The 27,701-nt window shown below is 38.7% G+C and overlaps 1 protein-coding gene across 1 annotated transcript; it reads left to right on the top strand.

Annotated features, from left to right (window-relative positions):
- Positions 1-206: 206 nt before the first annotated feature.
- KIF11 (kinesin family member 11) lies at positions 207-21,676 on the top strand. The gene is made up of 22 exons (XM_070945451.1): positions 207-282; positions 3,912-4,041; positions 6,480-6,577; positions 6,653-6,731; positions 6,909-7,094; positions 7,184-7,308; positions 7,542-7,632; positions 8,206-8,448; positions 9,226-9,321; positions 9,505-9,593; positions 10,965-11,052; positions 12,204-12,392; positions 12,978-13,185; positions 13,361-13,533; positions 14,120-14,242; positions 15,273-15,431; positions 17,018-17,157; positions 17,917-18,196; positions 19,305-19,527; positions 19,697-19,851; positions 20,030-20,140; positions 21,492-21,676. Exons 1-22 carry the CDS (start codon positions 215-217, stop codon positions 21,615-21,617), a joined length of 3,180 nt encoding a protein of 1,059 aa, XP_070801552.1. The 5' UTR covers positions 207-214; the 3' UTR covers positions 21,618-21,676.
- Positions 21,677-27,701: the final 6,025 nt, after the last annotated feature.

Here is a 27,701-nt window from a genome sequence, read left to right on the forward strand (position 1 = left end):
GGTGAGAGGGGGGAAAAGATTATCTGAAGCGGTTTCCTCTTTTTCTTTCTCTCTCTCTCTCTCTCTCTCGTCTCTCGAAGGGATCCCTTCGGGAGTGCGGATGCTTCAGACGTGCCCCGCGCGCTGTGGGTGAAGCGCCGGTTCCCTCCCCAGCTTGCTTCTGTCCCTTGTCCCCAGCTCTCGCCTTCCGAACTGATCCCGGGACGAACCGACGATGAGTTCGTTCGCCGGCGCCAAGAAAGAGGACAAAGGCAAGAACATCCAGGTGGTGGTGAGGTGCAGGTAAGTCCTGACGAGGCACCATAGCATCCTCAACCCTTCGCTTCGGTCCTCCTTCCTCCCTCCCAAAAACCTCCCTCTCGGTTTTTGATCAGGATTAACCTCCGGGCTATTCCTGCAGCCGTGGATATTTTCTTTACTTGGCCTGGATTCGGCTTGGATCGCGTTGAAGGAAGGACGAGCATCTTGCTCCTCGAAAGAGTCAAGAGTCGGGATGGAGGAATCGCGCTCCCGAGGGTGGGTGGGTGCGTCAGCTATGCTGTCAAGATGAGCCAATCTTGGATCTAGTTCCTCCCCGGTCGTAACAATCGAAATGCCGCTTGTTGAAAGAGAATGGAATGGGAAATGGAATAGGAATAGGAATAGGAATAGGAATAGGAATAGGAATAGGAATAGGAATAGGAATAGGAATAGGAATAGGAATAGGAATGGAATAGGGATAGAATAGAATGGAATGGAATAGGAATAGGAATAGGAATAGGAATAGGAATAGGAATAGGAATAGGAATGGAATTAGGAATAGAAATAGGAATAGGAATAGGAATAGGAATAGAATTGGAATTAGGAATAGGAATAGGAATAGGAATAGAAATAGAATTAGGAATAGAATAGAATAGAATTGGAAATGGAATTGGAATTGGAATAGGAATGGAATTAGGAATAGGAATAGAATAGAAATGGAATAGGAATGGAATAGGAATAGAATAGAATAGAATTGGAAATGGAATAGGAATGGAATTAGGAATAGAATAGGAATAGAAATGGAATAGGAATGGAATTAGGAATAGGAATAGAATAGAAATAGAAATAGAATTAGGAATAGAATAGAATTGGAATTGGAATAGGAATGGAATTAGGAATAGGAATGGAATAGGAATAGGAATAGAATAGGAATAGAATTAGGAATAGAATAGAATAGAAATGGAATAGGAATGGAATTAGGAATAGGAATAGAATAGAATAGAATAGAATAGAATAGAATAGAATAGGAAGGGACCTTGGAGGTCTTCTAGTCCAGCCCCCCCCCCCCCCGCTCAAGCAGGAGAACCTATACCATTTTAGATAAGTGGTTATCTAGACTCCTTAAAAACATCCAGTGATGGATGGAGCGCCCACGATTTCTGCAGACAAGTTTGAGTAGGAGTAAAGTCCCCTTAGTTACCAGGTGTTCTTGAACAATAGTTCTACCCACAGTGTTCATTACCCTTCAGGAAGTACCTTCCATTGGAAACATAATAGGGTGTATTCATCATTAAGTACCGTATATTCCTAAGCTTCACTAAAGCAGGGGAGTAAAGCCCTATTATCATGCATCTTGAACTATGGTTCCATGTAGAGTATGTATTCAGAGTACCTTCCATTGGAAACAATAGCACTTAATTCACCATTAAGTGTAGTCTTCAGCTTCCCAAAGGTGGGATTTTATTTATTTTTTAGTTTTTTTATTAGAGTTATGAAGGCAGCGGAATCAGTCTGGGGAGAACATCTTTAGCTTGACAAAAGATTATTGAGCAGACATAATTGTCCTGCTATGTATGGACTGAGGTTATTTCATGTACTGGTGCATGTCTTCTTTATTTGGATGTATTTGAATTGGGACCAATGACAGACTCCTTTTTACCCTCACGCTCTATAAAGATGTAAAAAGCTAAGGTAATAGTTGTTGAAGACTCTAATTAAAAAAAAAGCACAGTAGTATTTAGGCTTTTTTAAAAAAATGATATGGTAAATGCTTGAGCTGGAAAGTTTTGTAATGATTATATCATTGACTACATTACAGGATGGGCAAACAATTATCACATTTAGGTGGCTGCCAATCAGTAGATATTCTCTAGGTAACCTACTGAGCAGACTAACAATACAAAATATAAAAATCAGTATAATCTAATATGGGTAAAGATCTGTTTTAAGAGTCTCAAATCATATCCATGTCTTTGGGCTAAAACAAGAGCCTAATTAATTTGCTGCATTTGGGGGGCACTGGTATGAGACTAAAGCTTGAATCTGAAGAGAATTTATGTGGAGTTATGCAATATGAAGTGTAAGATCTTTGTTGTGATGTGATTTTTGCTGATATTGATATAAAACTTTCCAGCTCAAGCATTGTACCATATAATTTTTTTAAAAACGTAAATGGTACATATATTTTAAATGAACAGATTTTGGTTAACTGAGTCTTTGATGAACCATGCCAAAGAATTATTTTTATGCCATGATTGTATCATGAAGTACAAAATCAAAGTGGTTGTAGTATGTTCTGTGGGCAGAATTGAAGTAATTACAGCTATGCTTTTTCTTTGAAATTAATTGGTGGATGTGTCATCTATCTTTTGAAGGTTATTAATGTTATGATAACATCCAAAATGGCCAGATATGTTAATTTTTTGGCTCAGGCAGTGAAGATAGTTGCCATCTATAAATTGATCCTAATTTCAAATGGCTCATATGTAAGGATTTTCAAAATCTAAAAATCTGTGTTTCAGCTCCATTACTTTGCATCATGGAAATCCTAAGTGTCTTTCACTGCTGTTGTTTGACAATAGTTTTGGGTGGGTTTTATCTGTAAAGAATATTTAATGGTATCGACCCCTTGCCATCCACATTATTGTGCCTTTATAGCATCAAATGTAAAAATGTAACTAATGCTTCAGTATACAGAAAGTTATATGCTGTTTCATGGTGGTTCCAGATAAATCCCATGTAACATCACTAGATCTGTTCATTCTGAATTTTGGGGCCAAGATATATTTGTTTCTTATATTTGTAATGATTCAGTCTTGTGTTGATACTTTGTGATTTGATGGCTTCATGTGGATCCCATCTAAAAAATAAGAGCTGCTCTGTCAATCTATGCCTTAGATGTGAAATTTCATACAGTGATGATTGGTTCCTTGACTGAATACAGGTAGTCCTCGATTTACGGCCACAATTGAGTCCAAAATTTATGTTAAGTGAGACATTTATTAATTGAGTTTTGCCACATTTTATGCCTTTTCTTGCCACGTTTGTTAAGTGAATCCCTGTAGTTGTTAAATTAGTAACACAGTTATTAAGTGAATCTGGCTTCTCCATTGACTTTGCTTGTCAGAAGATTGCAAAAAGTGATCACATGATCCCAGGACACTGCAACCGTCATATATGTGAGTCAGTTGTCAAACATCTGAATGTAAATCTCGTGATCATGGGAATGCGCTATGGTTATAAGTGTGACAAATGGTCATAAGTCACTTTTTTTACCGCTGTTGTAACTTTGAACGGTCACTAAATGAACTTTTGTAAGTCGAGGACTGCCTGTAGTTCAAACTGAAGATTTTTGTGATTTGATGAAGTTTCAGATGGATTATGTATAAAACCTATCCTCAGATCCATGACGATCCATATTGTACAGGAACAATATCGGAACAAATAAAGCCCAGTGTGGTATAGTGGTTATGATGTTATACTAGGATCCTGTTCAGTTCCATCTTCAAGCAGGAATACTAGATTCCAGGTTTTGGAATCTTATGGTACTGCATGCATTTCAATTAAACTTAACTCAAAAACAAAGGAAACCGGCTTATAAGCCTTGTGCTGATTTGAAACTAGGCTTAAACAACTTACTTCAAATAACATATGGGAAACTGTTTTTAAAGGCCCTTCAATGTATCTGAGCGCAAAGCTAATTCCTACTCTATAGTGGAATGTGACAGTGGCAAAAAAGAAGTTATTGTTCGCACTGGAGGAATGGCTGATAAAACAAGGAAGACCTATACATTTGATATGGTAAGTCTTACTTATTGCTTAGTAGGAATGTTTAGGGCCCTTTCCCCCCAGTTTGGCAGTTTAGGAGCATCATGTTTACAATTTCCAGTAGCTACACTTGCATAAAAGGCTAAGGCAAAAATGAACCATAGATACTAAGGGGTGATCAATAAAGACGTCGTTTCCATGTTCAAGCCCTGGCACCTTCACTAACAAGGAGCAAGCAGTGAGCAGTCAAAAAGACGTGCTGAAAGCCCGAGGAATTGTTAGGAGTAGAAACTCATGCTAGTTTGGCATTGAATATATTATCAAGCTAGGGTTCAATGTTATGTTTATAGCCTCAAGCTCTTCCTGTTACCATTTTGAGTAACTGGAGCTTTCCGATTAGAATTTCCTTTTCATTTTAAAGGATTAAAGACAAGCCAGACTCCTTGATGTGTCTCAATTGGTAATATGTGAAAGGATGCACTTCAACTGAGATTTCCCTTCATCTCAGTTCTGACCCTATTAAATAGCTTACAAATTGAACAGTAACTTGCATCTTATGTATACAAAAGATATAACAGGGGAGGTCTCTTTTAGAATAAATATCAAATATGTGTTATAAGAAAGATTTTTATTAGAAAAACAGAAAGAAAAAAAACTGTACATGTTGATATAATTTCACATAAAGCTCAATATAGCAATCTTTATCCGAAACAGAAGTTTGGATTTCAATCAGTGCTGAAATCCAGCCGGATCTATCCGGCTTGCACAATCCAGTAGGGCTGGCGGTGGGAGGTTCTGCCCACTTGCCCAGACATCATTATGTCCCGTTTTTGACCCTCTGTGCATGTGCAGAAGCCTCTGCGCATGTGTGGAGGAGGCGTGCATGAGCGTAGCGCGCGCGCTCACTCACATTTGCAATCCAGTAGCGAAGGTAAGTGCATTTCACCCCTGATTTCCATGCAAATGTAGAGTTAGTTGCAGAGATAATGAGGAACATCTTGGTAGCATCAGAAAGATGTATTGAAAGACAATATTATTGGAATTGAAGACCAGTAAAGGGAGAATTCTTAGAGGAGGCCAACTTTTTTAAATTGTGAAATGTATTCAGTTTCTGACATCAGTGGCCCATATAATTAAATGGATTACCCATTTTCTTAATAATTCTGAACTTAAAAGAGTTTCCCTGTTTGGACTTGGCAACTTTAAGACTTGTGGACTTCAACTCCCAGAGTTCCTCAGCCAGCTAGAGGTTAGTGTGTGAGGTTGCTCACTCTTGTTATAAAGTACAATTTGTAAAATACGGATCAGTTAATGCATTATACTAAACCCAACCCAGACAAGCCACCTTAAAGCTTAGTGGAATGGGTAAACAAAGCACGTGTTAAAATACCGTATTTTCCGGCGTATAAGACGACTTTTTAACACATGAAAATCTTCTCAAAAGTCGGGGGTCGTCTTATACGCCGGGTGTCATTCTCCTGTAACAAAATGGCTCTGACCATCCCAGCTGAGTTGCCTGCTAATCAGGCAACTCAGTTGGGATCGCCAGAGCCATGTAAAAGGAAAAAAGTTTTCCCCCTCCAGCTTGCTTACTTTAGCTGCTAGTTGCAACGCTTGCCTTGCTTTGCTTGCCTGAATCCATTCCATCAGCAAGCAACTCCCTGCCTGCAATCAAGCAATTCTGGGAGTTGTGGACTTCAACTCCCAGAATTCCTCAGCCAGCAAAGGAAAGCTGGCTGAGGAATTCTGGGAGTTGAAGTCTACAAGTCTTAAAGTTGCCAAGGTTGGAGACCCCTGTTCTATTGGGTAAGTTTTTTCCCCTTTGGGAGCTTTAAAAAAATAGTTAATTGGGGTTTTTAACCATTTAAAGTTTAGGAAGTTTTAAATTTAGCTTTCATATAAAAATAAAAATAAAATAATATTTGTGCAGCTTTCTGAGATTTAGTGTGTTTCTGTAGTGTTTCACTCTAACTACACAAACACACAAAATCTCACAAAGCTATATGTGGAATTTTGTGTGTGTAAAGTGTGAAAGTTGTTTTTTTGGGCTTTTTGTGACTGTGTGAGGTTCCTGCTTGTTGCAGGGGCCATTTTGGGTCTAGCACAGCTGCTTTTACACTGTGGGTGAGCCAGTTGATGTTTTTTAATTTTTATTTGGTGTGCGTTGGAAGAGGGGTAGTCTTATACGGCGAGTATAGCCCAAACCCTATATTTTAACAGGAAAAGTCGGGGGTCGTCTTATATGCCCAGTCGTCTTATACGCCGGAAAATACGGTATAACTTTTGTGTCTGAACAATGCAACTATTGTGTCTGAACTTCTCTCTAAGGAAACTTCTGAATTATATTCATTTTGCAAAGTTTTAATCTGGTACGTTAGATTATTCCAATTCGGGTAGGAGATAGTGTGACTTCAGTCCATTTTTATGTCTGGTCTCAAGGTAAAAACAGTTTCTTTTATTCAATAAAACAGGTTTTTGGAGCCCAGGCCAAACAGATTGATGTGTACCGGTCTGTTGTATATCCAATTTTGGATGAAGTACTTATGGGCTATAACTGCACTGTCTTTGCGTGAGTATTGTGTTTATTTTTTGTTGTATTCTAAAATATATTATTGAAGCTAATTTTTCAAATTCCTTTATACAGTTATGGTCAAACCGGTACAGGAAAGACCTTCACTATGGAAGGGGAGCGATCACCTAATGAAGAATATACGTGGGAAGAGGTAAAAACATTTTAGTCCCTTCCAAGTATAATGCCGACACATTCTTACGTGCTAACAGCTACCTCAAATCCCTGATTTCTTTGAGTATCTGCTCATACTTATTTGCTAACATTCTAAGGCTGAATTCCTGGATTCTAAATCGAGTCAGTTAATACATGTGATATTATTTTTCTATAGGATCCACTTGCAGGTGTAATTCCACGTACCTTGCATCAAATTTTTGAAAAACTGGCAGAGAATGGTACAGAATTTTCTGTGAAAGTTTCTTTGTTGGAAATCTATAATGAGGAGCTGTTTGATCTTCTGAGTCCAACTCCAGATGTTGGGGAAAGGTTGCAACTGTTTGATGACCCACGTAACAAGGTAAAAAAAAAAAAGCATATGTGTCTCTTCCTTCAAGGTTATGAACTTCTGAATTAGAATGTGTAACTTCAACATTTTGCTTTTGACAGAGAGGTGTAATAATCAAGGGCTTAGAAGAAATTACTGTACATAACAAGGATGAAGTCTATCAAATCCTAGAAAGAGGAGCAGCAAAAAGAACCACAGCTGCTACTTACATGAATCAGTATTCCAGGTAAAGAAACAAAATATTTTAGAAAGCCTCAACAGCAGTTTTTACATAAGCAGAAGTAAAGCAGAAAATCACAGTTGTTTTGCCATTGTTAGGCAATCATTTGCTTAGTGTCATTCAAATATTGCAGGATACAAATTCAGTAAGAATGATACAGAACCTTTGGAACTATTTCAGCTGCAAATAGTGGTGTTCATTACTGTGACCTCCTAAGACTCTGTTATCTCAATTTATAGCAGGTCCCATTCAGTGTTTTCCATCACATTGCACATGAAAGAAACAACAACAGATGGAGAAGAGCTTGTGAAAATTGGAAAGCTAAACTTGGTGAGTTTCAACACATGGTATCGCACCACATCAGATTATGCTCAATAATACAGAGATGGCAGAAGATCAGATCGTGTTATTTTGGCCACTGTCTGAAGGGAAGTTACATTGCAATAGTAAACAGACTGTCACAAAACCAAGAAATGGATTTGTTGTGATTTTAAAAATGCTAGTGGGTGTCCTGCCCTTTAGGACGATAGAGAGAACAGGTCTTTTCATTTGAATTCCATTTTTGGAGATTTGACATTTTAATCCCATATTCTGTATCATCAGATTTCTGCCTAGTAATGCAGGCACCTTTTCCTCTTACCTCATGGTGTAATTGAGGGCTTGTTGGGTTTGTAATTCTCCAACTGTTGACTGCATATCATAGCATCCTAAACTATGGGCCACATTACCTATATTTGTTGGGAATTGTAAATCCAAATACCCTCAGATGTAGTTGTGTTGATTTTCAGCTGGTTAGTAGTTAGCAGTAATCGTTGGTTACCAAGGCTGAATATAATTTATAGACCTCTCCTTGTGACTATACATACTGATTGTGACTCAGACAAGTTGTTTTTTTATTTATAGGTTGATCTGGCAGGGAGTGAGAACATAGGTCGTTCTGGAGCAGTTGACAAAAGAGCTCGTGAAGCTGGAAATATCAATCAGTCTCTGTTGACGCTGGGTAGAGTTATTACTGCCCTTGTTGAAAGAACTCCACATGTTCCATACAGAGAATCAAAACTTACCAGAATCCTACAGGACTCTCTCGGAGGACGCACAAAAACATGTATAATTGCAACTGTTTCTCCTGCGTCAATCAATCTTGAGGTAAGGTGTTTTCTTTCAGGTAATGTGTTATGAGTGACATCTGTCGGACTTCCAGATGAAATTACATTTAGAAATTTATAAGATTTAATAAGCATTATGAGAAGACAGATCTCTAGAGAATAATTTGAACAAGTGGAAGGCGAAAGAAGAGAACAATCAGCACTAAGATGGGTGGATTCAATTACAGCAGGGATGGCTGTACCATTGGAAGACTTGATGGGACAAGTTGGGGACAGCCTATCTTGGAGAAAATCTATCATTTTGCTTGCAAGGGTTAAAACTGTCTTGATGGGACATAATGATAAAAAAGTCAATAAAAATTCTATTAGTGGGGTCCTGATCTATTCTGGTTTATAGTATTATTATTAAATTTTCTGCACATCTCACTGTCGGGCAGTTCTGAGCAGCTTAAAACAGTAAAACGTAAGATTATAAAAAATGTAAATAAAACAATAATAAAACAGTGAAGCAATAAAAATAAATGATGAGAACACAGCAATTCTGAGTTATATGCCATCTTTCAGAACAGTGTTTTCCCAGGGCAGAAAAAGAGTTGGTAGAATGCTTTGTAAATCACAATAAATGCCATTTCTCTATAGAGAAACCCAGCAAGATATTTCTGAAGTGAACTTCCTTGTATTTTTCAACAATTCATTTTTCTTTTATACAGAAGTGGCTACAAAAAGATGACTCGCTCAGCATTTTTTACTTTTAAAAGGATTTAAAATTAATTCTATTTTCACATATTTTTAATTTATTTTGTCTTTTGTACCACAGGAAACTCTGAGTACTCTAGAGTATGCTCACAGGGCAAAGAATATCATGAATAAGCCTGAAGTGAATCAGAAACTCACAAAGCGGGCCCTCATTAAGGTTCAGTATGCCTTCATTAAGTATAAATGCTTTCTAAATTTTCCCTGCTGCCTTGCAGTGTGAACGCATGATAGTCAATTGGATTTTTTTAACTGGCCAGGCCAAAAATATAAGTTTATGGAATTTATGGATTCCAGATGCTTCAGAAGATACATTCCACCATTGTGCTGATATTTTTCACAGGAATATACCGAAGAGATTGAACGCTTAAAACGAGACCTTACTGCAGCTCGAGAGAAAAATGGTGTCTATATTTCTCTGGAAAATTATGAGTGAGTACTTGGTTCTCCACAAAGACTGGCAGCTTAGTTACCCTAAGCTAAACATGACCAATTTTACAATCAATTTTATAAAATAAAAATAAAAATAAGCACCATCTCTCCCCAGTCAGGCAAGATCACGCACTGTTGTGTTTCCTTTGTAGGAATCTGGTAGAGCGACAGGATGTTGCTCAAATGTCACATTTGAGAGAACGTCCTTTGCCTCATACATCATTATTGTTCCAAAGCAAGCCTAGCTAGCATTTCTTATTGAAAAAACTTGGATGATGCTAATCAGGGCCACTTTCAGAAGAGTAGAGCAACATTCCATTATGAGCAGATTTCTAAAAAATAATTCCTTCAGTAACATAAGCTTAGGTAGTGAGTTGTCTATTGAGAAATGAGGTTCTAACATTTTGGAGGAAAACCCTGAGGTATATTGAAATACAGTAATTTTTTTTTTTATTATTATTATTATTATTTTTTTTTTGGAAAGTGAGGGAAATCCCCAGTCATTGTGAGTTAAGATACTTGGTGACTATAGAATACTGAATATTATTTGGAAAAGAAAGGAAAGTCAAAGGTTCAAATGTAATGGAATTCCCCAGAGCATAATTTGATAGCAAGCTAATTGGGTTTTAAACCTTTTGGATGTCCAGATAAAAACCAGAATATATACTGGTTGATCCCACTTATTCCCTCTTTAATGAACTGAGGTGAGGAGCAACAAAATAAGGTTTTAAGCATGGTCACTCAGAGTCAGAAGGGAAGTGGCGACATGATTAGATAAAATCTGATATTTGGAAAAGGAAAAAATATCTGGATGACGGAATGTGGCAACATGAATAACTATAGAATTTTGAACATAACTGAAACAAAGGATAGAAATGGGGGAATAAGTTGACTGTTTGATAAGTCTCTTGGCTCAAAGCATCTTCAGGTATAACTAATATACTGCAAGATTTATCAATTAAACTGAAAAGAAATTCCCCTTTATAGAAGGCCTGCTAAAAACAGAATACAGCTCCTAGCTCAATTGTTAAGAGGTAAGTTATAGGATCATTTACACTTGTATAATATCATTGACTTTAGTGTAAATGGTCAATTCTGTTTATTGTGAACTGCTTTTAGATTTTTAATAAGCAGTAGCTAATGTGTTAAATGAATAGCAATAAGATAAATTCATAGTTCAGGCAGAAATGGCTATCAAAAGTTAGCAATATGAAGAATTTTCAAGCATCAAGCATGCTTGAAAAACAAGAGAACGATCTAGTGATCAGAAATGAACAGCTATTTTCTCCTATTTGCTCTTAAAATTATTTCATTGTTTGGCTCGGAATTAATAAGACTACATCATTGTTAACATTAACTGACCTTTTTTAGTGCTCTTCATGGGAAAATGACAATTCAAGAAGAGCAAATTGCAGACTATACTGAGAAAATCACAGCCATGGAGGAAGAATTGAAAAAAGTAAGTGAACCCAGTACATTTCTCTTCTCGTTTGGGATGATTTTCAGATGGTTAGGGAGCTCTAGCATACTCAACTTTTCACAAAACTAATAATGTGAAAATCTTCCAGTTGTAGATGAATTTCTTCAGTGGCTTTCCTTTCACAAGAGCCAATGATTTAACCTTTGTTGCCAGTTCTGTCACCTTACTAAATGTTCCTCTATAGTAGGTATCACAGGGTCTTTCCAGTGCTGAGCATATAGTCGTGCCACCGTTAGATATAAAAGTAAAACGTTGTGTGATTTTTCCAGCACTTTATCCATTAAAGCCTACCATTAACTCTTTGGTCTGAACTGTATATTAATTTTCAAAATTATTTGAATTAAATTATTAATTTCAATCCAATATCACTTAATTTTTTTTTGTAGGTCTACCAGTTTGAAAGTCATTACCAAGTAGAAACAATACAATTAACAGAAATATGAAATAGGGGGTGGTAATTAAGATGGAACATTGCTTCAAGCAGCTGTAGTACCTTTAAAAAAACATGCCAGCAGTCAGAAAAACTACTACAGGTAGTCCTCAATTTACAACAGTTTATTTGGTGACCGTTCAAAGTTACAATGGCACTGAAAAAAGTGACTTCTGATCGTTTTTCACACTTATGACCATTGCAGCATCCCCACAGTCAGGTGATCAAAATTCAGGCGCGTGGCAACTGGTTAACATTTATAACAGTTGCAATGTCCCTGGGTCATGTGATCCGCTTTTCCGATGTTCTGACAAGCAACTGTGTTACTAACTTACTGTAACAAATGCAATGATTCACTTAACAACTGTGACAAGAAAAGTCGTATAATAAGCAAAACTTACTTAACAAATGTTTCACTTCACAACATAATTTTTGGGCTCAATTGTGGCCTGAAGTCCATACTTTCAGGACTACCTGTAGTTAGAAAAGCATTATTTTACTTACACACATGCAAATGTATAATGTATATGTATGTATGTACGTGCTGCATATATGAATGAAAAAGCCATGTCAGCTTTTGGCAATTTTTCCTGCACAATCAGTAGGAAGGAAGAGTTAGCAATCATACAAAAGCCCTTACAGGCCGTATTTGGACTGCAGGTGGCCTGTATCTTTACAGGTATATTTTGTCTTGACGCAGGTTACAGAGTTATTTACTGTACAAAAAGGTGAAATGGAAAAGTGCCAGGCAATCCTACAATCCAGGGAAATGGAACTGGAAGTTACCCAGAAAGACTTGGATATCACAAAAGTTCTTCTTGCTGAAGAAGAATACGTGGCCTCAGCTTTAGAGAGCTCAGAAGAAAAACTTCATGGCACTGCTACCAAGGTCAGACCATATGACGTACTAATATTGTTTTTTAAAAATAGATTGGTTGCTAGATTAAAACAATTGTATTTTAAGTAGAGATAGACCATTTAAGAGTTTCAATAGCTCTTACAGTTCTGAAGGAATATTGGACTTTTTAGTGTCATTCTTGATGAAGTCAGAATGTCTTTGTCAATCAGAAAAGAGTACATCCTATGAGGGGCGATATGGGCATTTTGTAGAAGCTTTTTCAATTAATAGTTTAAAACAATGGTCCCCAACCCCAGTCCGCAGCATGGTACTGAGCCGCAGCCCGTTAGGAGCCAGGCACAAAGTTCCATTTGCACAAGTGGTGGACATATGAAACCACACATACACATACACCACCGCTTTTACTGGTCCACGGAACTGGAAAGATTGGGGACTCATGGCCTAAAAAGATACAAAAGCCAAAACAGGCAAAATTTGGAAAGAATATTTCTGTAACTCCCTCTCTTAGTTTATACTTTAAAATGTAATGGAAAACATTGTGTGTGTGTGAGAGAGAGAGTGGGGGGAGGGAGGGAGGTTATATTTGAAGACTATCAATCTTTTTTTTTGCCTTAGCTGCTTACTACTGTTAAAGAAACTACTGGGGATGTGTCCGGTTTGCATGCAAAATTAGATCGGAAGAAAGCAGTTGAGCAGCATAATGTGGAAGCTCAAAAGACCTTCATGGATCACATGAATATACTTTTTGACAAAATCCAGAGCTCTGTGAGAAAGAACTATCAGAATCAACAAGAGATGCTAAATTCTTACACCTCCTCAGTTAGTAAGTATTTCTATTCAACTTCACATGCCAATAAAGTCAACACACACCTATACCTGACATGCCAAAACCTTGATTCAGACTTGTTTGAGAAATCAAAACAGTTACCAAATCACTGTTACCTTCTACTAAGAAGGGGACTGGGCTAAATTGTTATAACTCATCTTTTTCTTGTTAGATGATCTTCTATCCACCAGTTTTTCAGCATTTGGAGTTACCACAGCAGCTATAGATGCGGCATTCACTTCGGTAAAGGAAATGGTTTCTACTGAAGTGTCCCTAGTTGCTGAAAAAATGCTGAAACAGGACACACTGACCTCCAAAAATAAAAATGACCTGCAGAAAATGATCGTAAGTACAAGTGACATAAAGTAGAATAATGTATTTGCTGTTAAAGTATAAGCCAGAAACAAAAGAAGGATCCGATTACCCAGAATTGGAAGTTCCATGTGGTTTTCAAATGAAGACAAGGTAGACTACAATACTATTATGACTACAATAAGACCGATTTTGGCACACTCTTTCTTCATCCAGTGTCATGAGCATAAAAGCTAGGAAATTTGATGATTAGAAACTTGGGGCAAGTTCCTATGTTACAGCAGAATGAAAATACAAATAAGAATGCTATCAGAATGCAATTCTACAGAAGGAACAGAAAATTGTGTATTTGGCGTATTTGTGAGTATTTTTGCTTATTGTCTTCAATAAAGTTTCACTGGAGATTTATTAGGTGCCATGTCAGCTCTTGGAAAAGCATCTTGCATTGGAGGAAGCTTGGGACTAAATTGATCTTATTGATTCCTAACGTGTGAGAAATAATAACTAATTCGGAGCAATTATAATGTCTTTAGTCTTTCCGCAATTCTGTTTTCTGATTGGGTTTCTAATGTTTTCTTCGTTGGAATCAATGAGTTCACTATCTTGTCTGTTCTTCTAGGAGGAACATGCATCTGGACTGGACCAGGCGTTAAGTAGTCTGACTCCTGTTGTACAACTTGTGCAGAGTATAAACTCTCAGCTGCAGGAACACTTCAAGAAAAATTCATCCTTGGCAGAAATGGTAATAAACATACCTTGAAGTACTATAATTGTTGAATGCTAGCATAAGGATTAGGAACCTTGGGAACTTTAAGATATATGGACTTCAACACCCAGCATGCTGGCTGGGCAATTCTGGGAATTGAAGTCCACACATCTTAAAGTTCCCAAGGTTGAACAAAACACTGCTTTAGCCTTTCAACCTAATCCAATCCATGAGAAGAACCACCAAGTTGCCAGAGCCTTCATTGGGGCCCTTTTTCCCTCTTGCAATGTAAACCACTTCATTTGTATTCCAGTTTCAGCAGTTTCATGCTTTGCCCCTTTAGGAAAGGCATGAACAGTCACAGTTGTCTAGAGCGATGGAGCTTAGAGGTGATTAAGATGGAGATCCCTCAATCATATGCTTGTCTTTGGAGAAATTGCCATTGATGATGGTATAAACAGAATTCTTCCATTTACTGACAGGAAAAGCCAAGGAACATTCCCTATTTTCTCCTGCAGGCAAAACGTTTTCTCCCGCATGAACACTTTATAAACAGGCAGTGCTTTTGAAATGACCTAGCTGTCTGCCAATTCCCTGCCCTGTCTACCTCTTGAGCATCTGGAAGTTGGATCCTCTTTCTTACCTGATCTCGAGGACAGCTTGTGTCAATCTCAAACTCTCCAGCTGGAGTAAACTAGAACACCTGCCCTGATATTTCTAGATCATCTGGATAACTCCAGATTGAAGAAGACTGAAATATCTCAGATCTGCTCATATGTGTTTGGCAGGAGGATGAGTGGTAAATGTATTATTGTGACATCACAACACAAACCCTGTGACTTACATACTTATATCTGGAGTCTGTTATGATATTATCACACATGCCTTGACATGTTATCATGCAGTGACACCTGTACTCCCTCCTAAATGAATAGAACTTGCCATGTTTCTTTTAAAAAAAAACTTCCAACACATATATACCCATCAGACTAGTCTTGTTTAGAAAAAGTCAATCAATATCAATGTGCCCTTGAAAACTGATGTGACCTCTTTTTCTGACTGAAAGATTACAGGCTACAAAGAAGACCTGGCTACCTTCTTCCATGAGCATTCTCTTGCTTTGAGTAAACTACAGAAAGACAGTTCCCAAATGTTTTCTCAACTTCAGAATAGTTATGAGAGCCTGCAAGAACAAGTGGAACTGACCAAGATGGCACAGAAAACGGTATTTCTTCCATTTGTAGCCCAAGAATGATCCAAGTCAGTGTCCATAGGAGGTCCATAGTGCGCTAGAATAGAAGTGGGTGGTGGGGTGATGATCTTAGAGAAATATGGATTGCTATGCTGTTGAAGGAACACTTAGGTTCTGCTGGCTCTGCTGGCCATTGTTCCTTTCTCTATCCTGGTAATCATGATTGCATGTTAACATATGGTCCAGTGTGACCGTCTTAAGAGACAGATAATTAGTTTTCTGGACTTCTGCTGCTGTTATGCCCAGTTGACATTACACAAGATTGTGAGAATTGCGCTTGAAACTAATTGGAGGACAGTGGGTTCTCTACCCTTGTCTTAGTGCAGTGATGGCTAACCTTTTTGTCATCACGTGCCAAAAGCGGGGGGAGTGTGGGGGAGTCATGTGCACGTGCATGCCTACACCCATAATTCTTCCCCCCCCGCACATGCACTCATGACGCTCCCGCACTCCCCCCGCTTTTGGCACGCAATGGCCCGGTAGGCCTGTTTTTTGCTTTCCCCAGGCTCCAGAGCCTTTCTAGGAGCCTGGGGATGGTGAAAACAGCCTTCCCCACCTCCCCCAGAGACCTTCCGGAGGCCAGAAACAGTGTGTTTCCTGACTTCCGGTGGGCCCAGAAGGCCCGAAAATCAGCTGGCCGGAGCTGAGCTCGCATGCCCACCAATATGGCTCCGCGTGCCACTTGTGGCACCCGTGCCATAGGTTCGCCATTATGGTCTTAGTGGCTCTTTGAAACATTATATTTCTGTTTCCATCACCGACACAAAAATTGGCTTGCCTGCAGGCTTCTAGCAATGAGTCCCATAGTAAACAGTATACATAGTTCTGGTCAGCTCCATTTTATAAAAGTTCAGTTGTTTGTTTTGATTTTCCACTTATATTTTCTACTTCTACTTCTTTTATTGTAAGAACAATACTTGCAACCAAACAAAGAAGGATGAGAGGAAAACATGGGGATATACATTAGCTTCATGTGCACAAATGCCTTCTAGTAATATGGATGTTAACATTGTTTGCATTTCTTCTTAAAGTCACATAATACATGCCAAGTCAAATGTGTTCAAGTAGATCAAGGAGAAATGTGAATGTGTCATTTCTTGTGCACATCATGTAGGAGCAGAGAGGAATTTAGCTGTACCTAAGAAGGAGGAAATCTGCTTATTGAAAAAGGGCTAATCAGGATAAGCAGTACTATATTTCTATGTTTGTTTCATCCTTCATAGTAACTCGGAGGTAGGGTTGTGGTTATCTATAAATTCCATTTTAGGTTTGTGAGCCTGCTTCTTCCAGGAAGCAGATTGGATAAAATTGACTTTTGCCGATTTCTAGCAGAATCTTTCATCCCATGTATCTCCTGAAAGGTGGATTTTTTTTCCTGAACTGTCTCTAAAATAAAATACTCAGATGTATAAGAGTTATTGTTCTGCATTAACTATTAACTGAAAAATGCATCTGAAGTACATTTGAATAAATGTGAGTTTCCTGCATGTTTTAAAACTATTTTACTAGTATACTTTTCCTTAGTAATTTTTTTTTCAATTTTCCTTGATTCATACTAGGGTACAGCCCAACTTATTGCTTTGCTGCAAAATCAGCTAAGCCTACTCGATCACCACGCTCAGCAGAACTTCAACCAAATCCTAGAGAAAGGTGGAAGCCTAAAGAAAAATATTAATGATGTACAAGAGAATATAATTGTGTAAGGAAGCTTTTAAACTTACTTTTTTTCTGAAATATGTTTGAAAGATTATTCTAATATTCAGAACGTATGCACCAAGACAAATTCCTTGTGTGTCCAATCACACTTGGCCAATAAAGAATTCTATTCTATTCTATTCTGCAGTTCTTGGGAGTCAGATTCATTCCGATATTTCTTGGGTTAAAACTCACATTCCTTATCATAGACTCAAGCACCTGTAGGGCAGCCCTGCTTCAGACTAAACCTGCATAACTGTATTGTCAAGGTAGACATTGGGAAATCAGAATTTGAATTTTATTTCATTCAATATCAATTGAAATAAATAATAAAATATATTTTTTGCTAATCCCCTTTATTGACTATCAATTTTAGGAACTGCTACTGCCTTTATGCATTATGCATGGCTTTGATCTCCATCTCAATAACACTTCTGACAATCAAAGGCAGGGGTGGACATCTTTGAGGGATGGGCAGCACTTTAAAAAATATTTCAGGGTGTTCAAATTAAAATAAGGCTTGCATGCATTTGCCCTGTAGCATTTTTATTGGGGGGAAAATGGCATACCTTATGTTTCCCCACTTTTATGCCAAAATAATGCCATAGCAGACTCTTCCAGAATGATTGGACACTTTAATAAATTTTGGTGAAATTAGCAGTTTAGGTATAATGCTGATTTGGCTGCTGCTTCAGTCTTAGCCTACGTGATAAAGCACAAAGATTAACGCTTGAATAATCTGTGGCTAAATCCTTTTCTTTAGGCAAACTATTGGCCTTGTCAACTCTACCACTTCTCAGCAGAACAAGATGCTTCCAGCTCTGGATGACCTTTCCCAAGAGATCAGACAGTCCAGCCATGATAATGTTAAGATACTTCTGGAATCAGACAACCATTCTAAAAATCTGAGCAGTAGTTTGAGAAACACATGCAAAGAAGCAACTTGCTGGGCTGAAATGGCAACTGCAGAGATAGGCTGCGTAGTTGATCAACAAAGAGCTTTTCTCAAAAGCCAGAACGAGCACCTACAAAACCTGAATAAGGTAATTCTAAATCTTCCAACCTGGTGACACCTAAATCATCAAAGACCTTTTAGACATAGAATTTTATGGCGGGTATATCCAGATAGTCCTTGACTTGTGGCCATAATTGAACCCAAAATTTCCATTGCTAAGCGAGGCAGTTGTTAAGTGAGTTGCGCCTCATTTGACGAACTTTTTTTTTGTCACAATTGTTAAGTAAATCACTGCATTTGTTAAAGGAATCATGCAGTCATTAAGCGAATCTGGCTTCCTCCCCAGCTGAGAATGTTACAAATGGTGATCGCATGAACTCTGTGACAGTGTAAACTAGGGGTGTTAAACCGACCTGCGGGGTGCTTAAATCTGATCCATGGGGTCAGCCTGGAAATAGCAAAGGATTGGCTTGCAGTGTCTCTGGCAGCGAAACTGGGACATTTGGGTGGGGGGTCCCGTTTTGACCGGCAGGGGGCTACAGGAGGCATCACCCTTGGAGAACTACAATGCTGACCCGGCCCTCAAAGAAATCGAGTTTGACACCCCTGGTGTAAACTGTCATAAATACATGCCAGATGCCAAGCATCCAAATTTTGATCATGTGACCCTGGGGATACTGCAACGTTAATAAGTGGAAAGACTGATCACAAGTCATTTTTTTCAGCGCTGTTCTAATTTTACATGGTTGCTAAACGAATGGTTTTAAGTCAAGGACTACCTGTATATAATTGTTTAGACCAGGCCTGTCAAATGGGCGCCCTGTGGGCCAGATGCATCGTGCACAGGCCACGCCCACCCCTGCTCCGCAAAGGCAAAAAACATCACAATACGTCATGATCCGGCCCATGACGCGATCGAGTTTGATACCTATGGTTTAGACCATATGGTACAATGTATTCTCCCAGGAATAGCTATCGATGGCTTTAATCAGGGAAGCCTGGAAGAAGGATCCAATCCATGTTTTCCCACACCCAAAAGTCTCTTTTCTACAAATAATGATGGTTCATATACTTGGAAGGGACCATAAATTCTTGTCATATATTGAGTACAATAAGTTTCATTCAGTCAAACCTGCAGTTTATAATATTGAAGATCTGGTTTCTTAACATAATACCTTAAGATGTTTTGCTTCCAGGATCTCCATGACAAGTGTAACGCATCAGAAGCCAAAGTGACAGACCACATAAGGAGACAAAAAGAGGCTGAAGATGTCACCCTCAAGAAGGTTCTTGACCGCTTGCAGAATGACCGAGGGGTGCTTACCGAACAGAAAAACCTGCTCCTTAAAGAAGCAGAGGATGGTTTAACTCAGATTAACGGCTTCCTGACTGAGGATCTGAAAACGGATCTCCCCACAGGTATTTAGAGGAGAAAAATTAGCCCTGCAGACTTTAGAGGGAGTCAAAAAAAAGAGGAAGAGCTACCTCAAATCAGTTGTGAAATCCAATAAGAAAAGGGTGGCTTTGTGGTCGTAGGGTGGTGTAGTACAGTGCCTTAATGATCTCTTAAATGGATCTTTTCCTAAAGGAAATACTCCACAGCGGAAGGACTACTGTTACCCAGTGACGGTGGTGAAAACAGAACCACGCGATCTCCTGCTTGAAAAATTAAGGCAAAAGCAGATGGAGCTGACATCTACTCTAAAGGCTGCTGAAGCCATGAAGACTGACGTCTTGGATGAGGTAACTACAAAGAGTAAAAGATGGAGAAATAGTTTGCTTCTCCCAATGGTGGTGCTTAAACTGTTAGGTTGCTGTAGAGTGATTTAACTGTACAGAGGATTGCTCCTGCTCTATTGTGTAGTTAACATGTAGAAATGGTTTATCTACACTGCCACTGCTAACTGTTGTCTGTCCCAAGGATTCTTTGGACGAAGAAGAGATAAGAGAAACTAATGAGAGCCTTTGCAGTGAAAAATCCTTCTTGGAGACTAGCTTGCGTATTCAGACTAATGGTGTGCCTTTCTTCCAGGTAATTTATGTCTTTTTGTGTTGACTGTTGATCGGGACATGTATATTTTTTTCAGTAATTTTATTAAGAACTATACAGATAAAACTAACAAGGAACCTAATACAAGAATGTTTTTTTTTTTTTAAAAAAGATAAAGTGTAGAAAGGAAACACCACCAAAAATGGTAAGAAAAGAAAACTTCCCTCAAAATCTGCAGCAAGATACTATTCAACATTAATAATTTATTGCTGTCTCTTAAATAACAACCAAATCTTCATTCCATGCCTCACCCCATTTTCTATAGCTAAATCTTATTCATTAATAAAGATCTAAAAAAATTAATAAAAATACCTGTCAGTATATTACTGTATAATCCTTTCCATTTAGTCTAAATCCTCCTCATCCCTCTCTTAATAATTAAATGTTACAAAAATAGTAATAAAAATTGAAAGCTATTAAACAAACATCGTTTGGAATGAAAACCTCTTATTTAGATATTTTTAAAAATGGTAATCTAAATATTACCAATTCATCCATTACACCACTGAACATTTCCAAAAGAGAAATAATCCAATCCAGATGATCATCAAACACCACCAAAGATAGCAACTCATTATTTTACCATAGTCATATAATCCAATTTTATCATTTTTTTCCTACTTCCTCTCAGCCATCCTTAAATCTCTTGGATAAAATTCTGTTTTCTTCTAGTTTCTTTGCCCTTCTCTCAAAGTTCTTGTCATCTTGATCTAAGACCATTTGTACTTTCCATGAACTAACTCTAGTAAATGTCTTATATTTCAGTTTAAAAGGATAGTTCACATTGTTCTTTGGTTACATTATTTACATGTCTTTTTTTATTGGTGACTGATTATTCAATTCTACATGTAGATCCGGTATTTCCATCTCTTTCTTGTAAGTTGTAATTTTTAAGTCCACCTCCAAGTCCGATTTAGTTGTCTTCAAAGGAATTTGGTCATCATCTTAAATGTTTTCCAGCAAAGGGTTAAAAAGCTCCATCACTTCTCACGCCCACAGATCAGGTTTTCTTTAAAGTAGCCATCATGTGCTTTAGTAATTGACCCTTCAAAGATGTTTTGCCCTGAAATGTAAATAAAACAGGATTTTCCCAAAACGAGAGGATCTTTCTAATTAAACTTTTTTTTTTCTAAAAGTTTTGTTACTGAAAAACTTTTGGTGATAAGTTGCTTTGACATTTCTATTGCTGAAGAGTATTTCTGTTTGCCAGTAAACTGTCTGAGGCTATGTATTTGCCAAAACGATGACACAGCTATAAAATGGAACTGATATAAAGCTTTCCCAGCACTTAGTAAAAGTAATAAATAATAACGCAAGCTCTTTAACTTTACAGCATAAAAGAAGTGTCAAAAAGGATAAAGAGAACAAAGCAGCATTCTTCCTGGAAAAGGCCAAGGAGGAGGATTCAACCACTCCATCTCACCCAAAGTCAAAATATCCATTAAGAGTCCTCAACTAATGTACAATATCTTGCTTCTATTTCTTTCCATCCTTGCCAGCTTTCTTAGCTTGAGTTATTCACATGGCTTTGTAGTCAGTGTCCCAGATTGCATAGGTAGGTACCTCATCAACATGGGATGCCTTTTATAAAAAGTACTTTGCTTGATATTTGTGTTTTGCAGATTTTGAAATGTAATAAAGAAAAACTAACATTATTTAGTAGTCTTGGTTTTATTTTTCTTTTGTAAGATCAGGTAACACCCAGAGTTGGGATACGAGCAGAGATCTCTTAAATGTGTCTTATATATGTGGCTTACTTGTAGTAAATGGGGGCGAAAAACTACTTTATAATTTATGACAGTAATGGAGCCTGTCCATTATGGTTGCAAGTCATGACGGTCATTAAGTGAGGTGGCTACATGATAGCCTCACTTAACAATCCTTACGCCTGATCTCCCCGATAAGTCATTAGTAGTGCACGGAGTGCCTCAGGAGTGGGGGAAGGATCTGGCAGGCCTGGCCCAAGCCCATACTGCAGCAGCACCTTGAATCTCATGTGGCCTGCCCAGGGCCTCCCAAGACCTCCCCTATCCGCTGAGCACTTTATGGTCTGCTTCCCACCCCTCAGGGTCCCTGCAGGTCTTGGGCCTGTTTTCCCACCCGCCTCTGTCTCCTTACCATGTGGATCTCGGAAATAGGTGTTCTGGGAACAGCTACAATAAATTGTGGCAATTCCAAAATGAAGCCTGCTTCTAGGATAGTGCCACGTAACTAGAGGCAGAGCAGCCTTTTCTGTTTGTCCACCATGAAGTTAGAGTTAGGGGGTTTTTGCACAACTTCATGTTGTACGCTGGTTGAACCCGTTCCTGGATCGGAAAGCTTTGCTCAGTTGCTCATGGCCCAGTCACCTACCTTTGAAAAGAATCCAGAAGCAGGGGAGGGCGGGGCTGACATTGCGGCGACACGATGCATCTCCATGGCACTCCGTGAGATCGCGCCAAAATTCAAACTGCAGGAGGTTGTGGTGGACTTAAATCACCTAGGAGAGGTGATGAAGTAAGAGAGCACACTCCGTTGATCTCAGGGAATTCACAAGCTCCCTGATCGATCCGGAGAAGGCTCTCAATCTGGCAGGAAGAAAAGGATGGCCATTGCGTGCCTGACTGAAGCTGTGGCAGCCACCGATGAAGGAAGCATGAAAGACTGAGGAACAGTGTGAACGATCTGGGTGAGAAATTTCTAACTTTTGACTTCTATTGAGAAACGAGCACCCATTAGCCTGGGTGAAAGTGGGACCGTAAAAGGAGGAGGTGGATTTGTTTTCCTCCCACTTCCCAAGAAAAGCATCTCAAAAGGAAGAAAACTACATCATCAGCATTAGCATCTAGTCCAGCAGGCCAAAGGTCATTGGATGCTATGTTGCAGCAAGAGAAAATGAATGCGATGCAATTAGAGATGAAAGCTATGATTCAGGCCATGCATGAAGACATTAAGGAAAGAATAGGAAAAGTAGAGGATAAAATAGAGAATTTTCAACAAATAATGGCTAAAAATGAACAAAGCGTTCAGAAAGTAGAAGGGAAAGCTGAACAAACAGAGAAAAGAATGGAAGAGGTTGATTACAGATTTACCCGGGCAGACAAAAGTCATGAGAGAATAATAATATTACTTGAGATGGATAAGGCTGATTACTACTTGTGATTCCAGAATATTGAGGAAGAAAAGAGAGAAAATTTGGCGTAGATAATGCAGAGCTGCTGGCAAACCAGTGGTGGGTTTCAACTGGTACATTCCATTTCAAAACAGCTGAGGCGCGGCAATCTGCTCTGCCACACCTATCAGCTGGGCTAAAAACGAATAAATATAGGTAGGTATAGCGCAGGGGCGGGCGGGAGGGCCCAGCTGACAGTCGGAGCGAACCGCTTTGCTCTCACCTCACCATCGCCATTACTGGATCGTCCGAACCGGTAGCAACCCACCACTGGCAAATGCTTTAGAGGTGACCAAAGAAAAGGTGCTTGCTGAGATGGATGAAATATTTAGAGTTCACACTAGATATGCGACAAGAAATAGACACCCCAGAGAGGTACATGTGAGATTTACTAAAAAAGCTATAAAAACAGAGATACTACAAAGAGCGAGAGATGACTCTTTAAAATACAAAGGGAAAGAAATAGTAGTTTTAAAACAGAACCCCAGAAGAGTAAGAGAAATAAGAAAGGAATATCAATTTCTGACAAGACAGCTCATTAAGAATGGAGTAAATTTGAGATGGCTGATACCAGAGAGAATATTGGTGACCTGGATGGAGCAAAGATATAGATTGGATTCCATAGAAAAAGCAGAACAATTTTATGAGCACTATTTTGGACCGCAAGAGGAAATAAGAGTAAGAGTGGAAAAAGAGGATAGACAACAAGAGGTAGCCATAGGAGAGAGAGAAATGCAACAAAAAGAAGATGAGAGTTAGAGGAAATAGCAAAGAGAGAAGGCGAAGGCAAAGCCAAAAGATCAGAGAGAGATAAAAGCAACCAGAACAACAAAACCTGTCTAATAAGTAAAATCATGGAAGAAGAAATAAAATTACTGTCAATAAATATAATGGATTGAATTCAGTAAGGATATCAGTCTGTAATTTTTATCTATTTTTTTTTTTAATTTGATTTATATGCCGCCCTTCTCCGGAGACTCAGGGCGGTTTACAGTGCGTTAAGCAATAGCCTTCATACTTTTGTATATTTTTTATACAAAGTCAGCTTATTGCCCCCACAAACTGGATCCTCAATTTACCTACCTTAGAAAGGATGGAAGGCTGAGTCAACCTTGAGCCTGGCAAGATTCGAACTTACTTTAATTGCAGACAGCTGATGTTAAATTACAGTGCCTTTGTCTGCAGAGCTATCCAGGCTCTTTTTATCTGTTGTAAATCTTCTTTCGGTATGAGAGTAATATATGCTCCGTCCATGAATGAAAGCACTGATTCACCCAAATGTTATTAACTTGGAAAATATTGTTAGGTACAAAGATATTTTGAATGAAAAGGAACTCAGAACTAAATAAGAATTGAGCGATCAAGGGATTAACATGGCATGGTACTCACAAGTGCAGATACATTCAAGATATGAGAAAGATGTTAAACTATATGGATTTTATAAAGAACAGAATTAGACAAGATATTAACAGGGACAGAAGAAAAATTGATAAAGAAAATGTACAGCTACTTATTGGGCATTAAATTATAAAATGAACAAGTGAAGGAGACAATGATAGTATGGGCAAAAACTTTGGTTATACAAAGGAGTTAGACAAATGGCAGAAACTGGGACAGAAACTATATATTAACAATGTCAACTGTGTATAAAGAAAATTTGTACAAGATGTTTTATAGATGATGTTTTGCATCAGCGAGGTTGGCAAAGATTTTTAAAAATAAGTCAGCTAAATGCTGAAAATGCCACCAGATACCTGGGTCTTATCATATGTGGTGGATATGCTCAAAGGCAAAAAAATGTTGGACAAAAATACATATGTGGTTGGAAAAAAATGATAAAGCAGCATATTGATTTAAAGCCAGAAATATTTTTGTTGGGGATACAGTAAGGGAAATGCATATCTAATTATCCATATACTAACTGCAGCTAGAATCGTATTTGCACAAAATTGGAAAAGTGAAGTGATCTCCACAGATGAGAATGTGATCAGGAAAATATTAGAATGTGCAGAAATGAATAGAGTAATACTAGCAATTAAGGGAAAAGAACAAACTGAATATGATATGACATGACATGGGACTTAAAATAGGCAGCGAGTATTAAACCTTCCGTTTCTTTCTTGATGGTTCCTCTCTTAAGCCATGCCCATGTCAAGTTGTTATCACACTTTCCTTCAATGTTTTTCAAGTTTGGTTTTCCATCCATCATCATCATCATCATCATTATTATTATTATTACTATTACTATTATACTCAGGGACAGTCAGCTACAGCTTGGCTTGTTCTTTTTTTTCAGACTTCAACTTTAAGCTTTTTTCAAATCTGCACATAATCTGAACAATTAAGGTAAGTCTGTAACCTTGCCGACAAAGATCATGTGATGATCTTGACCAACAATTCTAATAAATATCCTTGTGTCATCATTGCCATCTGCCTGTTTGACATTAATAACAGTCATGTTTATGTGAACAAATCAAATCTTGTACCAACCTGGATTATTCTTTTTGTTGAGAAAACATGCTCCTTAAACCAAAAGGTGCCTGCTATTGGCTTGGTGGTTCTTTCAATCCTCACCTGTTGTTGTGGCTATGTTTATATCCATTTAATATTATTGCTTGATAACCCTAATGTGTAAATAGCTCCGTATGTCAGGATCAGAGGCCAAACTACACACTGGAAGCGATGGTCTCCAGCCACAAGATACTATGGGTTGTCAGGCAACAGGTCGGCACATGGCGCATAGACTCATTATCTTCTTCAATACTGATTTTTCTACCTTGTGTTGTCTCTGCAACTCGTCATCAAACAGTGATAAGGGTCAGTTCAGCTAATAATGAGGCTCCCCTTTTTTGGGACCTTATTGTGGAGGAGCAAGTCAACCTGTCATGCACCATTGAGACCCGGTTGACTCCATAAGAAGGAGTCCCCTTTCAGAGATGTGTCCAGATGAATTTAGGGTTTGAGACCACTGAGAAGAGGGGTAACAGTTGTCATCCAGAAATCTCTTAGCCTTCAGGGGCCATGCTCCCTGGGTTTATGGTTGTGAGACCATAATCTTGAAGCTGGGCATGTGGGATCAGTTGGGTCTATTGCTATTGTACCAGCTTCTCTGATGTTTAGCAACCTAAGCTTCTGAAGGCCATTTCAGGGTTGGAGTGGAATTCCCCAGGCTGATGGTCCTGGAAGATTTCAATCTGCCATCTTGGAGCTGGCGTCAGAAGCAGCTGAAGAGTTCATGGCAACCATGGACCTATCCCAGATCATCCACCCTTCCAGTTGGGTTTCCGGCCTAGTTATGAGATAAATACAGCATTGGTTGCATTTGTTGATGATGCAACAGTACTTAGCACTTAGACTTAGGCTGGCTGTGGGATTTAGGACTGGGCAGAGCAGTTTTGCACTGTTTTGGCTCCTTTCTCTGAGGTTGCTCCCAATCAGCGTTAATAGGGAAGGAGAGGCAACTCGTATGTGATCTGCTGCAGGGCTCGATACTCTCTCCACTCCTGTTTAACATTTACATGTTAGCTATGTATGCTGCATGGGTTGCCAGTTTGCTTCCAAATGCAATTCAAGATTTTGGCTATCACTTTTAAAGACTATCATAACATGGGCCCAGGAACTGCCTCACCTCAATGGGATTGGCCCACTTCACCCATTCCAGTAGAAGGGACATGCTGCAAACCCCATCGGTCAAGGAACTTTGGCTGGAGTCTTTTTTTTCCTGCTGTGATCCCCACCTTCTGGAACATCATGCCACTGAAGGTGAGACCTTCCCTACTCACTTAGCCTTCCAAAAAGGGCCCCAAAACCCTGCTTTGCTGGTTGGTTTGGGGCCCCGATGGAAGCATTCCACCCTAGAGGTAGATAGTAGACAAAAAAAAAAAGATCCCATTTCCTTTCCACTCATGTACTGGCTCCTAGTTTTAGCTAATCCCTTAATTTTAATGTTTTTATGTTTTTATGTTCATGCTTTTGTTGTGTTGTAAGCTGCCTAGAGGCTTACTGCTTAGTAAGACGGATGGCATAAAAATTTAATAAATATATAAATATAAATTCAGGGCACCAGTGCTCCCCTTTACTGAGAGTATCAGCTTGCTTTCACTACATCAGAACTGCCTTCACAAGTCACCATAACTGTAGCCTGGATGCAAAAATCTATATTTTCTCCCTTATGGGATTGTTATATTCCACAGTAAGGAGAAAGCAAAGATTCCTGCTTTCTTTTCTCACTCCCACATTCTACTAAGCAATTGAGTGGCTTGGTTAATTTCGTCATAACGTATGGTGCAAATCCAGCCATTATGAGTTGTAAGTCATATCATATTGTTTACTGTTTATTTCATCGCAGTTTGTCAAATGAACCACCGTCAGTACTAAAACAATAGAGTAAAC

This window comes from Pituophis catenifer, unplaced genomic scaffold (assembly GCF_029215685.1).
Source record: "Pituophis catenifer annectens isolate HBS135680 unplaced genomic scaffold, rPitCat1.0.hap2 SCAF_6, whole genome shotgun sequence".
NCBI lineage: Eukaryota > Metazoa > Chordata > Lepidosauria > Squamata > Colubridae > Pituophis > Pituophis catenifer.